At 44.9% G+C, this 15,621-nt stretch overlaps 1 protein-coding gene across 2 annotated transcripts in view; it reads right to left on the bottom strand.

Moving 5' to 3' along the window:
- The window catches only part of LOC142788288 (TATA box-binding protein-associated factor RNA polymerase I subunit C-like), a 40,917-nt gene that overhangs the window by 13,263 nt on the left and 12,033 nt on the right, over positions 1-15,621 (bottom strand). For both annotated transcript variants that reach the window (XM_075884889.1, XM_075884890.1), the window contains 4 exons: positions 8,478-8,549; positions 6,558-6,696; positions 1,936-2,091; positions 76-441 (listed from right to left, as the gene is read on the bottom strand). In XM_075884889.1, the coding sequence (XP_075741004.1) occupies positions 76-441; positions 1,936-2,091; positions 6,558-6,696; positions 8,478-8,549 (733 nt within the window). The remainder of the gene's footprint in view (positions 1-75; positions 442-1,935; positions 2,092-6,557; positions 6,697-8,477; positions 8,550-15,621) is intronic.

Genomic DNA, 15,621 nt, shown 5'->3' with positions numbered 1-15,621 from the left:
CGTGACATCTGAATGTACAAGCTTTTACTGTATATGCTTTGAAAAGTATATAAGGCAACTGTCAAGCTCACTTGCCTGATGGAATATATCTCCGTATGACGTCATCTGCAGTGCTGAGAAAGCCCCGCTCCCACAGTCGACCATGCAGCCTCCTATGAGTGGGGCCTTGACTCGCCTAAGCACATGTTCATCTATGGTACACCCTTGATGTTCAAGGTGCTTTGCGAAATCGCTTGGCCGGGACAAGTGCCATGGGGGCACTAGGGAAATCGGCTGAACGGACAGAGAGTCCTGACGAACATGAAAGATGGCAACCTGCCGTGACCTCTGTGAGCCCAACGTGACGTAGAGATCACGATGACTTCGATCCTCAAAGTCTTCGAAAGGAGTGAATTCTAAAAATGTTGGCGAATGTTGTAAGCAGTGGTTCCAAGTCAGAACCTGGAAGAAAACAATGGTGTACAATGAAAGTACCTATGATTGACCACCAAACAAAGAAGAAATGTTTGAGGGACTTGTTTCTTTGTTAAATATAACATAATGAATCAAGCAAACAATGAAGCCAAGGAAGGAAAGGATAGACGACATTGTTTGCCGTTTTTACCTTAAGTGAAATAATATGACATGCATTGAATTGAGTCAAAGTGGACGCAAAAACACCTTTGTCGTTGGCTACCAAACAGTTGATCAGCTGCCACCTCATGTGAGGATAACGTGTTACACTGCGCCCTCTGGCAAAAACAGTGTTTCGCACTCACTGCCTTGGCTACAAGTGGCGCTGGTTAACACTCCATTGGATTAAGTGCACATAAATGCCCTACAAAGTGTATGGAGGAACACCTGTCACTGAGATGGTTGAACATCAAATGTGTAGTTCAAAGGTCGTGGGTATGAGTCCCACCAATGGCAAAGGTATGCTTTTACCACTTTAATAGATTTTAATGTATATCATAATTATTAGAATATAATTAATAACAGCTAATAATGTCCCATATGCTCTCTATAGCTTAACACTCTGTTATATTTATTAGAATACCACCAACAAAGCAATTTAGGAGCATACTTTCAGGCTATTAAACAGGCTCTGCACCAACCCTTTGACTTGATCAGATAACACATTATGGTGGTTAAGAGACTGAGTCCCAAACGCAACAACCCAACTCTGTAGGTGTGTGTGGCATGTGAATCTCTCTAGCAAAGTGTGAAACGGACCTCTTTTCCAATATTCGAGGGCCAGTGGTTATTACTTGATGTCAGTGACCAGACTTTCAAGGGGTCGCCAGTGGCCGACAGTGGATATAAAACGAGCAGGATCCTCCAGTTATTTCTACTGCTATCATGCATGAAACTATAGTATAGTAACACTTCAAAAAGCTGTGGCATGTCCATTTGGGAGGTGGAGACACAAAAGCCTGCACCTCTGGTCAGTGATCCTGCTGATGGCAAGCATGGCTGTAAACATAAGCCTGACTATTTCTTTAGATGTGGAGTCAATCCAACCATCACATTTCAGTCACCTAACATTAGCAAACTGTGGAGAGGCTCCAGCACTTGGCAGCACCTCATGACAAGATGCACATCTGATCCACATGCTGCTCTTGATTTATATTGGCTCTTAGCCATAACATGCTATCCGTTGTATAGCCTCAAACAGCAGGCGGCGCCGGCTGCGCTGAAGAGAGAAACCAGTATGAAGAAAATGGCAACGTTTTGTTACGCTTGTAAACTGTCCTTGCCATTCACGACAGCGTGACTTGGCTGAGCTGTTCATAGCAGTGTCTGCTTTCCACAAGATGTGCTTTTCACCAAGCACATAGGGTGGTTCACGACCCCTTTAGAGGCCCTATCAGGCAGGACCACAACACTTAACATAGAACGAAATATGCGTCATTGATAGCCCCTATTTACCAACAGATTAAAAAAAACTAAACTTACTGGCTGTCTCGTGTGTCGCTCATCCCATACCGACAACATCTTTGAGCTCGCCAAGTATAACTGATGACAGTTAAGAGGGTTCGGTTCGAACAACATGAATTCATCTTTCAGAAATGCTTCATGTTGTATAGTGCAAAATGTGTGCTTGCGAGAACCCTGAAAAAAAAAAAAAAAGAGAGAGAGAGAAGATGGACATTAGAGGCATGAAACAAAGATTATTGGGGAATTCAGTAAGTGTTCCCTTAAATATATCTTGCTAAACCAGATGTCCAGGAGTCCCATATGTTTCGATATTGTGAGGATTTTTAATAGTGATTGGTAAGCACTATATGTATACCTGTACCACGAAAAGCAAAAAAAAAACTTTCATCAAAGTACTATACGAAAAATGTTGTTTTTAAAATAATAAACGTAAAGATCTTAAGTTCTAAACAGGAAAGCAAGCGAGGAGGGGTAGAAAAGAGGCAACAATAACAGCAATTTCGGGTAATCTTACAATATATCTTTGTTTTTAAATGACTAATAGAAGAAAAAAAGGAACCCGACCAAAAAATTCATGCCTTGAATGTCTAACGAGCATGACATTGCATTCCTAGCTTTGCAGGAAATATCAGTGATACTACAGCAAAATAAGTATACACAGTGCGCCCTTGGTTAGCTGGGTGACTGTCATTAATACAGAAATATCAGCATGGAAAACAATGCAAATAATTAAAGATGGTCACTGTCAACAAAGACTGCACGACTGTCACAGAGTCTGACAGAAATAAGCTGGTAATTAAACTAATTTATGGGATCCTTCAACAAAAAGCAATAGGAGTCATGACTGTTCCAATTTCACGAAAGGAAGAAAAAAAAAAGAAACGAAAAACCATCTATTTTCACTATAAACTACACACTTTGCACAGCGAATTGCTGCCCAACAGCTCTTGTGATCAGCAGGCATGAGCACAGTTTGCAATTAAAAGATGGCAAAAGTAGACAAAAAGCATGTTATCGAGCGACGTGAAAAAGGAAAGCCACAATACAGTATACAACCAACAACTTCTATAAACCACGACTAATGCTGCCTTTAGTTGGGGGGGGGGGGGGTAAAAAAAGAAAAACGTCCTCCCTGGTGTTAGAAAGAAATGCTTTACATTTAAACAAAAAATTTTTGCGACTGTCAATAATGATTTTTTCTTTGAATGCGAGAATTCGAGGGTAATGTAGTTTTAAAAAACATAGGACTTTTTGTGTAGTCACTTGCGCCCCTCTTAAGAAGAGATGTTACTCGAAAAAAAACGTTTCTTCAATCCGTAGCACAGGGCAATGATATTTCTGCTACGTACATTGGTTTTTATGCCGATTTCAGATATATAGTATAATCAGTTTTGTAGCAAGTCGCATAGCTTTTGTTTTGTATCATAGCAATGTGTATAATATCACTCTTCTTGGGCACAGTTTTTATGTCACTAAACCTATATCATTATGAGGCATTATTCACTCATATTGCTCTATCTTTAACAGTAGAATGCTAAATAAATAACAAAAAAGTATTTATAAGACATTTTAATGAACAAAAAAAAATTGTAATGTGAGAATGCTTAAAGTGCTCAGCCCATACTACTTGCTTACTTTAAGTCCATAGTAAATATATAAGTGTTATGAGGTTATTAAACAAAATAATTTCACTCTGCACATGTTAAAAAGTTTGTCCCAATCTGGCAATCAGAAGTACAAAAACATGATGTCCAAACTCAAGAAGTAAAGTTGCATATTGTGAAAAACATTTTAAGCGTAGAAATAAAAGCTCAAAAGTTCATCTACGTGGCAAACATATGCTTTGTAAAATGATTTCTTCCATCACGACAGCTTGGAAATCGTAGCTATTTTGAGCATGTGGCTTTGGTGAACTCCTTATACGAAATACTATGGCAAGTAGCCAGGTGACAATTTCGAGATGACCTTAGACAATAAGCTTTTTGAATTTTATTAGCCATCTCCTGCTCTTTATACGGTTTTAACCTACTTCGAGTTTAATTACATACTTGATATTTTTTGTCTTGAAAGTAGAGTAACTAAACTACTGAAAGCAAGTAAAAAAAAAAAATATGTAATATTGAGAAAATTTGCATTTTTCAAATGGCATCTCCTCTTTAAGGCCCCTCACCAGGTGACACAGTCAATTTTATTTAGACACTGGAAGTTGTTGCACTGAATAAAGAGCACTGTGACAATAATTTTTCTGATCAGTTCATTAAAGGCTGAGGAAAACAAATGTTCTCAAGCAGCACAAAACCATGATGCGAGAAGGCGAGCTTTAAAACCTTGCCACTCTCCGCGCGTAGCCTTGGCAAGCCAAGTCCTTTCCCTGCCCTCATCAGTGCACGAATGTAAAGATCACACGACACATACCCATGAACATGTCATATGAATACGAGGTCATAAGCAAATGACGTGCCTGAACCAACCCGAGCCCCCGAGACGAGAGCGTTGTTGTAGAGGCGTTCCCTGCACTTCATCTCTTCAAGCTATGCAGAATGCACCCTCGCCGAACAATTAACCTTCAACTTATTACTTGTCACCAAAGCTGCGTAATTTGTACAGACACGAGACTAGCACTATCATCAGCCTGCGCCGTACAAACATTTAGTTAGACGGCGCCGGATAAATGAGCCTAACAAGCGCCGGAACACACAAAGTTGCCCCGCCGTGGTGGTCTGGTGGCTAAGGTACTCAGCTGCTGACCTGCAGGTCGCAGGATCGAATCCCGGCAGTGGCAGCTGCATATTCAATGGAGGCGGAAATGCTGTAGGCTCGTGTGCTCAGATTTGGGGGCACGTTAAAGAACTCCAGGTGGTAGAAATTTTCGGAGCCCTCCACTACGGCCTCTCATAATCATATGGTGGTTTTGGGATGCTAAACTTCATATATTAATCAACACACGAAGCCATGTCGTCCACAAAAATATCTTCGCTATATCTGAAATTTCGTTATAAACATAGGTTTGTAACACCATATTTATGGCAAGACTATTCTTTCTTTACTCCATTACAACCGATAATTCATTATATCCAGGTTCGTCATATCAGAATTTGAGCGTAGTTCCGTTGTAAGGGGTGATGTCTGCACAATGTGCAAAGTGCGAGCATATGAACGCACGCAAAAAGGAGGCATATGAGTCTTGCATCTCGCTGCTATTTGCAGTACACATTAAAAAAAGGAAACAAACACACGATCTATTTGTGTGTTCTATAATTACTCTCAAGTTGTATTCATCTATGCAAGCCAAAAATTACACAATCTTCACATGTGTCAAATAATTATCACAGTATCACTTGCTACAGTGGGCTATGTCGGAGCGCAGGTACGTAGAGAGGACGTCAAGGCGCTACCAACTACGTAGGGCCATTTTTCCTCATACGACATCCACTAATTCTCTGGGCATGCCCCCGCGAGAGTAAGGACAAGTGTTCAGTTTGCAGGCAAGAAGGGCAGCATTCAGCTTGAAATTTGATCCATTTCCACGACGCATAGCGGTGTAAATTTTGGCAGACGTGACAGTGAATGCCCGGTGTATGCATTGCGCTCGCCAACTCAAAGTGGTCGCACCTGGTGCGAGGCCCTTTAAAAATATGAGATAGGGGTAAAGCACATTCTTTCCACCTATCATGAGTAACGCAAGCAAATTTACTACAAATTCCAACCAACTAGCATAAACCTTCTAAGTAGTAATATTTACTTTTCACAATGTGAATCACGAACTCAGTGAGCAGGGTCAATGCGATGTGTCAATGGAATGATCATGATCTCAGAAGCAGTCGTCATTGAGTGCATAACTGATACGTGAGATCGCTGTTCTGATAAAACATAAGCGTCAAGAATGCCCTCATCATGTTGGCTTGTGTGCAGATTCTCATATAGTGTCACGCACATGAAAATCTGCCCAAACTAAAACAAATATCTTTGGTTGCCCCTCTTATCATGTTTTAGAAAATTTTAAAGCATCTTTACTACGGAATTTCTGCCAAAGATACGTGCTAGTACTGTACCCCTGATATATGCATTACTGCTCAAGTCACATGTCAGGGGCATAGCAAGAAATGTTTCGAGTAGGGGGGCAACCATACTTTATGTACTGAGTTTATGCGTGCATTATGTGTATGTGTGTTATATGTAAGCAAAATTGAATTCTGGGGGGAAACTGAACCCTTCCCTTGGCTATACCTCTGTTGCAGGATCAAAGTTCCAAATCGCCAAGTTTGCCCATGAACCAAAAACGATAGAAAACACTTCCTTTCACTTCAGAACAAAACATAGATAGCTTACAAAGTTCTCGTTCCAGTCAAAAATAAAATTTTTCGTTTTCGCTTAATTCTGACACACTGGCATCTTTAAATTAGAAAAAGGTAGAATTTTTTTATTTACAGAAAGCAAATGTCTTGAATAGAATTTATGACAGGTCTCTTGGGGCACAATTTCAAGAAAAGCTGTGACAATAGCCGATAGGAGAGTTACGATACCACGAAAGCTACTCAAGCAGTGAAATAACTCAAATTCATTGCCAATGAAAGGCAGCGCAAAAATTTTATGGAACATATGCCCAGATTTTCTTCGCACAGACAAATCAAAAGCCATACCGGTCGTCTCGCATCGAGGCTGTACAATCCAGAGCGGTCCATGTAGCAGATGTGTCTAGGATGGCTTCCAAAACTAGTGCACCACCACTGATTGCTGGATGGACGTTCGTGAGACACGGAAGCTCTCCACGAAGGTTCACTGCAAAGTATAATTTATTCATTTCTCCCTTGCCATTGAACTTGTACGGCTGATGTTTATTAGCGAACAAAGTCGTGTCTAACAAAAGAGCACATGCATGATATTGAGTATAGTGCATGCTTATTTAAGAGTATACCGACAAACCTCAATATAACAAAGTCGGTAAAGTTTTACAATTTGCTTTGTTAATAAAAAAGGTTGTTAAATCTAACTTGCTAACAGAACTGTAGTCACCAAAAGCTTCATGTTTGCACGGGAAATGCCGGAAGAATGTTCTAATAATACAGCAGTGCTACAATAAATCAACTTCAATAAAATTGAGAAAGAGAAGAAAAATATATTTTACTAAACCGACCATGACTTGATGCTGCGCCGCCTGTATATGACCCATGACGAAAAAAGCAATGATGATTGCCAGAATATGATGTAAGCTTTTGAATTTTTTATACAATATACTACAGTTGATCCCAGATGTATCCAACTCAGATATATCGGATTATTGACTATATCGAACAGGCAAGCAATCCCCTTGAATTTTACATGTAAACGTATGGGACCGGGGCACCCATATATCGAACTCACGCACTGCAGGACATCCACTACATATATCGAACGCGGCGCCGCGCCGAAGCACTTTTCCTAGCAAATATTGATAAATTGATGACAGCGCTCTAATAAGTTCCGATCTCTCTTTATGCGCAGGTGACGAAAATGCTTACGGGTATGTTTGATGTGCAATCTGTAAGTCGTAAAGCGTGGGCTTGGTGTTTTACAAAAAGACCGATTGCCGAGGACACCAGAATGAGAAGTGACTCGGCATCTCATTGCGATGTTCGTATTTCATTCCTTGTTTGTTAGTGCACAATGACATGAGAGCCTGAAAAGCATGGCCTTCAAGATGTAAATTTTGTGACGTATTTTTAGTGTTCTCGGTTTTAAGACGCATATCTCGGAGGCTACGCCTTTTCTAGCCTTTCACATCAAAGCAGCTGAAAGCAGCGGCTGCCAGCTGCAAAGCCACAAGTGACATCGATATCGCCAGCATGTCGACGGCGGGAACTCGACGTTGTTTTTTGAGTATTTTGCGACTGGTAGACTTGTGCTCTTCTCAGCTCGTTTCTGACAAATCCTCATTGTGAAATTGAACTGAACATTGACCCGCACATAGAGATAAAAATTATCGCTGGCACTTGCAGCGATGTCAAGTAAAGCATCGTTGTAAACTCTCCTTGCGGGCCAGGAAACAACTTTAGGTGCGTTGTGAGTGACTTCATCGGTGCAAATGACGATGTAGCTGTTTCTGACTGCATCGATGCTGAGATCATGGCTGCCGTTGCTGCGGTAGTGTACCAATGTGGTTATTAATAGGCCAACGCTTTCTGTGCCGCCGCTGACCAACCTTTTGCCACGCTACAAAGCTTGCATTAGCATTCTGCATCAGCCAACGCTATTCTGGCTGAAGGAGCTCAATTCGCTTATTTGAAAAACTTCAACAATATTAAGGATGACTGGAACTTGATGGCGCACAAGAAGCAAAACAAATCTGCAGACTATTTTCATGCGAAATAAAGTGTGATAAATTGCTGTTTGCACTTTGTCCTTTATTATACTGAGAGCGAATCATTGTGTTAGTGCCTGTAATGATTTCCGAGGCCTGAAATGCTTTAATTTAACCTTTGAATACACACGTTTTGTATTTCGAATTATCGATATATAGAACTATTTCACTATCCCTTTCGAGTTCAATATATCTGGGATCGACTGTATAAGCATAAACTTACGTTCGATCACACTGCTGCAGAAGCACGTTTCCATCCTCTGTAATGGCAACAAGTTCTCCAAAGATATGCTTGCTGCAGCGAGAGGGGGAAAAATGAAAAATCAGACATAAGGGCAGGTTCATACAACAAAAAAATTTTTCATCATATCATTACGATAACAACACCATCCCCAATACTTTCCTTGGCATCATTGTCTGCTGGTTATCATCAATATTTTGTGTAACCACACACACACACACAAAAAAAGCTAGCCTTTAAATTTACACTTCTTTCTCTCCTTCCTAGTGAGGGTCTCATCCTGAAAAAATAGATTCCTTTAGGTAGTATGCGACAAATCACTGGTCAGCTGCCAGCTCATAACACGATCATGTGCTACGTGACGCCAACAGGCAAAAAAAAAAAACAAAAAAACAGTGTTCCACACTCACGTTAACAGCAACAGGTGGCTGCCTGACTGACGCTCTCAAGTTTAAATGCATATAATATTTGCTATAAAGTTGTTCAGTCGTGGAGCATTGCACACGTTATTCGAAGGTCGCAGGTTTGGTCCCTGCTGGTGGAAAGTTATTTTTTCGTCTCCTTTTCTTTGTTCCCATTTATGTTACAACTACATTTAACAACACCCCATATATTTTCCTTGGCAGTGTTATCTGTTAATTCTCATTAATATTGTATGAAACAAAGAAAACGAGCCCTTAACCTTACACTTTTTTACTCCATTACCTACTGTATAGAGGAATTGTGCGTTGGTTGATACAGGTATGTGCAATTACCTAGAACTTACTATAAATATTTATTTAAATTTATTAAAAATTGCAAATGGAAACATCAATTGATGTAGATGCTTACTGCTTGCTCTAAGTGAGCACAGTTAAGCTAAATTAGCCTAACTGCACTGTACAAAGTCAATGTCGGTTCTGGATGATAGATTAATATACTTGGTAACCTTCGCAAAATGTGAAAAATGAAGCGCTTGTACAAGGGAGCGGGCACCTCCTTCACTAGTCAACCCAGCCATACGTTCTGCATGTGCAGATGTTATTAGTCCGCATGTAATCCCCTGTAAAGGTGATGTCACTATGGTAAATGGGTGCTAAACTCTAAAAACACTTATCCAGAAAAAAAATCTGTACTGTCTCAAAGCCCCACTTCAAGGTTAAACGAACATCTTACCATCGCAATGCATCATTTTTGAAGTTTAAAAGATTGTTATACCAGCTTATATGCTCTGAGTAAGATAAACTTTAAAATGCAACACTATTTACAGGTTATCTTTAGCATTCAAATGAAAATCAAATCCTGCTACTTTTCAAAGTTGTTTTAACTATAATGTAAATGCAAGGTAAACAGCGGTAGCGGCGTCGGTACCAAAGCAGCAAGAGCAGGCCGAGTATACGGGCAGCGTCGCAGCAGCAACCAGGCAGTCTTTGCTCGTGCCTCGCGCCAACGTGTCGATGTCGCTGCAATAGTGGGCATTCCTCTTCACTACACTTCGTCCCCCGTCGAAAAAGGAGCCATCCTGGCGACTCACGGTGAACAGAGTACGAGCGGGTCGTAATAAGGTTTCAGCCGCTGTACGTGAACAATTTCACGACCCCGAAAGCGCTGGTCTGTGGATGGCGTAACGGGTTCGACGATGTAGTTAACTGGTGAAGTCTGCGAGACAATGCGGTAGGGTCCCTGGTATTTTGAAAAAAACTTCGAGAAAAGGCCTGTAGGCACAGCGGGAACCCAAAGCCAAACAAGAGTGTCCGGAACAAAGTTAGGGTACGGGTGGTTATCGTCACGCCGAGATTTTTGTCTCCATTGGTCGATTGTTGTGAACGACTGGGCGAGCTTACGGCATTCCTCGGCGCGGCGGGCAGCTTCAGAGATGGGCGTAGACTCGGAGGAATCGGGGTGGTAGGGCAGAATGGTATCTAGTGTGGTGGAAGGGTCTCGGCCATATAACAGGAAAAATGGTGAAAAGCCCGTAGTCGCTTGTGGAGCAGTATTGTAGGCGTACGTCACAAAAGGCAGAATGAGGTCCCAGTCGGAGTGGTCTGAGGCAACATACTTTGATATCATATCCCCTAGGGTACGGTTGAATCTTTCCGTCAATCCATTCGTCTGCGGATGGTAGGCGGCGGTAGTCCGGTGAATGATACGGCATTCGGCAAGGAGTGCGTTGATGACTTCAGAAAGGAATACACGTCCTCTGTCGCTGAGAAGTTCACGTGGTGCGCCGTGACGCAGAATGAAGTTCCGCAGGAGAAAAGATGAGACGTCGCGTGCTGTGGCAGCAGGCAAAGCGGCTGTTTCCGCGTATCGCGTCAAGTAGTCGACAGCGACAACGATCCAACGGTTTCTGGAAGCCGTGAATGGTAGAGGCCCATACAGATCAATTCCAACGCGGTCGAAAGGCCTGGCTGGGCAAGAGATTGGCTGGATCGGACCAGAGGCATGAAGAGGGAGAGCTTTGCGTCGTTGGCACTGAGGGCATGACTGAATGTATTTGCACACAAAGGTGTACATTCCTCGCCAATAAAACAGGGAGGAAAGCCGAGCGTATGTTTTGAAGACGCCCGCATGTGCGCACTGAGGGTCAGTGTGGAAAGCTGAACATATTGCAGCACGAAGATGGCGAGGTATGACGAGTAACCACTTTCGGCCGTCGGACTTGTAGTTCCTGCGATAAAGGAGGCCATCGCGGACCTCAAAGTGAGCCGCTTGACGGCGCAACGTTCGAGAAGATGGAGAAGTCAACGGGTCTGAAAGGAATCGCAGAAGAGTGCTAATCCAGTCATCCTTACGTTGCTCAGACGCCATGTCACAGTTTTCTGGGAACGACACCATTTCGTCCACGGCAGATAGACATGCAGAGCTTTCGGGGGACACAGGTGAACGTGATAGGGCGTCGGCATCAGTGTGACGTCGACCAGACCTGTAGACAACACGCATGTCGAACTCTTGCAACCGCAAAGCCCAGCGAGCTAAACAACCGGAGGGGTCTTTCAATGTGGATAACCAGCAAAGCGCATGGTGATCGGTGACTACGTCGAAGGGGTGACCATATAGGTATGGTCTAAATTTACCTAGAGCCCATATAATTGCCAGACACCCCTCTTCTGTCACAGAATAGTTCTTCTCCGCTTTGGTGAGGGTACGGCTTGCGTATGCAACTAGGTACTCCTCGAATACTGATTTGCGCTGCGCGAGCACTGGGCCGAGTCCAACACCACTGGCATCGGTGTGTACCTCAGTCGGAGCAGTCGGGTCAAAGTAACGCAAGATTGGCGGCGAGGTTAACAGGCGGCGCAACTTTTCGAAAGCATCGTCACAGGTGGGTGACCAAGCGTAACTCTTCGAGTCACTGCGCAGAAGTTCAGTCAAGGGGGCGGTGATCATCGCAAAATTCCGAATAAAGCGGCGAAAATAGGAGCAGAGGCCAAGAAAGCTGCGCAGATCCTTCAGAGACGCAGGTTTAGGAAACTCTGCAACTGCCCGAAGCTTGGCGGTGTCAGAAAGGATACCGTCTTTAGAGACAACATGGCCGAGGATGGTGAGCTGATTTGCGCCGAAGCGGCATTTCTTCAGGTTGAGCTGAAGGCCAGCGTCAGTTAGGCACTGCAGTACTTCATCTAGCCTGCGAAGATGCGTTGGAAAATCTGGTGAAAATATAACTACGTCATCCAAGTAGCACAAGCATGTTTTCCACTTCAGGCTACGCAAAAGATTGTCCATCATCCGCTCGAATGTTGCGGGGGCGTTGCAAAGACCAAAAGGCATGACACAGAATTTGTAAAGGCCATCAGGTGTGACAAAGGCCGTCTTAGGCTGATCTTCAGGGGCCAGAGGGACTTGCCAGTAGCCACTTCGTAGGTCAATAGAAGAGAAGTACTCCGCACCTTGGAGGCAGTCAAGGGCATCGTCGATTCTCGGTAAGGGATAAATGTCTTTTCGAGTTGTTTTGTTAAGACGACGGTAGTCAACACAGAAGCGAATTGACCCGTCCTTCTTCTTAACGAGAACGACTGGAGATGCCCAGGGGCTATTCGAAGGCTGGATGACGCCACGCTTGAGCATGTCAGCTACTTGGTCATCGATAACCTGGCGCTCGGCTGCGGACACGCGATAAGGTCTTTGACGCAATGGCGCATTGGTACCCGTATCGATGCGGTGACACACAGCGGACGTGCGGCCGAGGGGAGTATGCTGGCAGTCAAAGGAAGAACGGAACTTCTCCAGCAGTCGTAGCAGCTGAGCACGTTGCGAAATGGTTAACGTGTCGGCGATGGAGCTGCTGAGTACGTCAGGCCTAGTAGTCTGCGGCGAAGAGGCACAAGTCACTCCGGCGACTTCGTGTTTGGCGGAAGGACCAGTCGGCATGTCAAAAATTGTAGAAGGGTCGAGACTGTAAACCCGCCGGACGCACTCACCCCGAAGTAGTGTTACAGGACATGACAAGAGGTTCGAGATGAGCAGTCTGCTGACGCCGTCATGAAGTTCTAGAAGGGCATAAGGTAGCGGCGAACACTTGCGGCGAACGAAAAGGGCAGATGGCGAGAAAAGGGCACTCGATTCGGCGAGCGAGTTGCAAGATACCAAGGGCGAAAGAGTGCGGCGGTATGATGACGTCTTCAGCAACAAATAGTTTGTCCCCGGTTTCAAGTGCATCATTTAACGGAGCGTCGCCAAACACTTCAAATTCTACCTCAGCGCGAGAGCAGTCGATGACGGCCTTATTAGCGGAGAGAAAGTCCCAACCCAAAATGAGATCATGGGAACAGGAATCTAAAACTAGTAATTCAACGACATAGATGAGGCCATCAATCGCGATTCGAGCAGTACAGGCAGCAGCTGGCGTGACGTGCTCTGCGCTGGCTGTACGAAGTGATATACTTGCTATTGGCGTCATAACTTTTTGAGCAAGCGGCAGAGTCTGGCACTGATCACTGAAACTGCAGCACCAGCGTCGACAAGAGCGAGTGCAGCGACGCCGTCTACATATACGTCGAGAACATTCGTTGGGGAAGAGAGAGGCCTAGGTCTTTTCGCGGGCGACGCAGTTCCTGCCTCTGGAACTGCGGAAATCAGTTTTCCCGCTCCGGCGATGAAGAACGACGGCGCATCGGGGATGGCGAGCGGCGTCGAGGAGATGGTGAGCGACGGTTAACTGGAGGGCGGTAGTCGGCGTACGATGACATCTGGTCAGGAGGCTGAGATCCTGTGAACGAAGGGCGCGGTGACACATAAGGGGCAGGTTCGAAGCTCTGGTGGTAGCTCTGGTGGTGGTAGATAGGGACGCGTCGACGGCAGTATCGCGCTATGTGGCCAGGTAGGCCACAGGCAAAGCATATTGGCCGATTGTCGACTGTACGCCATTGTCCACTACTCTGGAGAGACCTTGGCTGGGCGAACTGAGGAGTAGGTCGTGGTGGCATGGCTGATGGCAGTGATGTAAAAGTCTGAAGAGGTGGTCGAGCGGCCACTTCAGCATAGCTTAGAGGTGCAGTTACCTCGGCACAGGCAACGGGGGTCGGCAACGATGAAGCGTCACGGGCAGATGGCAGAGCCGCGCAAACTTGCTCCTGGATGGCCTGGCGAAGGTTTGCTGGAAGAGGTGACTGTGGTTGGCCGACTGTCGATAGCAGCGATAGCTGACGAGCGACTTCAGCACGAACAAACTCCTTGATCTGCGATAGCGGGGACTCAAGGTCAGAGGTGGTGGTTAGGCTTGAGAGTGTGTCATCCGCGACGTTAGGGCGTCGCATGAGGAGACGCTGTCGTCGGAGCTCGTCGAAACTCTGACACAACTCGATGAGCGCAGAGACAGTGACAGGGTTCTTCGAGAGCAGCATTTGAAAGGCGTCGTCGGAAATGCCTTTCATGATGTGTCGTACCTTGTCAGTTACCGCCATCTTCGGGTTGACACGCCGGCAGAGGTCGATTGATTGATTGATATGTGGGGTTTAACGTCCCAAAACCACTTCATGATTATGAGAGACGCCGTAGTAGAGGGCTCCGGAAATTTAGACCACCTGGGGTTCTTTAACGTGCACCCAAATCTGAGCACACGGGCCTACAACATTTCCGCCTCCATCGGAAATGCAGCCGCCGCAGCCGGGATTCGAACCCGCGCCATGCGGGTCAGCAGCCGAGTACCTTAGCCACTAGACCACCGCGGCGGGGCATTCCGGCAGAGGTCGAGGACGTCCTCGATGTAGCTAGTGAATGTTTCACCAGTTTGTTGGGACCAGCTTCGTAGACGTTGTTCTGCGCGAAGTTTCCGCAGACCAGGGCGTCCAAAAACATCTGTGATGCAGGTTGTCCAAGTGGGGATATCCGCCTCATGGTTTCTGTACCATAGCTTGGCAACATGCGTTAAATAAAACATCACGGTACCAAGCTTCGCGGGATCGTCCCATTTGTTAGTAGCACTGGCTCGTTCATAAGATTCCAGCCAATCCTCAACGTCTTTCTCATCGGTGCCACTGAAGATGTCTGGTTCTCGCAAGAGCTGGGCACCGGGACAGCCCCTGCGTGGCGAAGCCGGTGGGGGTGTGAAGACAGCGTCGTCAGGCATGACAGACGGCAGCTTTCGGCTACGGAGTTCCAGGACGGGGGAAGACCGCAGCACTCTCCACCAAAATATAATGTAAATGCAAGGTAAACAGCGGTAGCGGCGTCGGTACCGAAGCAGCAAGAGCAGGCCGAGTATACGGGCAGCGTCGCAGCAGCAACCAGGCAGTTTTTGCTCGTGCCTCGCGCCAACGTGTCGATGTCGCTGCAGTAGTGGGCATTCCTCTTCACTACATAACATTCTTTGAACTAAAAAGAATAGCTTTTGCACAGGCCTTGTTTCAATTATTAATAAAAAAAAACATTCTGCAGGTTAGTTGGGTCATGACAAATACAATAATTTTTCTTTACAATATGTGATAGATGCCATTTATATTTGATTCAAAATTATTTGAATAAAATCAGTATTCACACAAGCCTAATATTGCCACGTTTCTTTCTTCAAGATTTGTTATCACTCCGTTACACTACATTCAGCGCAAACCGCACCTACGATGTTCGAGAAGCTTCAAGATTTTAGTAGATCGTTCTGTTAAGATTATGCCCACTTCAGGAATGTCACAGATTATTCAGGAACCTACGT

The sequence above is a fragment of the Rhipicephalus microplus genome, unplaced genomic scaffold (assembly GCF_043290135.1).
Source record: "Rhipicephalus microplus isolate Deutch F79 unplaced genomic scaffold, USDA_Rmic scaffold_52, whole genome shotgun sequence".
In the NCBI taxonomy this organism is placed as follows: Eukaryota; Metazoa; Arthropoda; class Arachnida; order Ixodida; family Ixodidae; genus Rhipicephalus; species Rhipicephalus microplus.
This window is presented reverse-complemented; position numbering and strand designations above follow the sequence as displayed.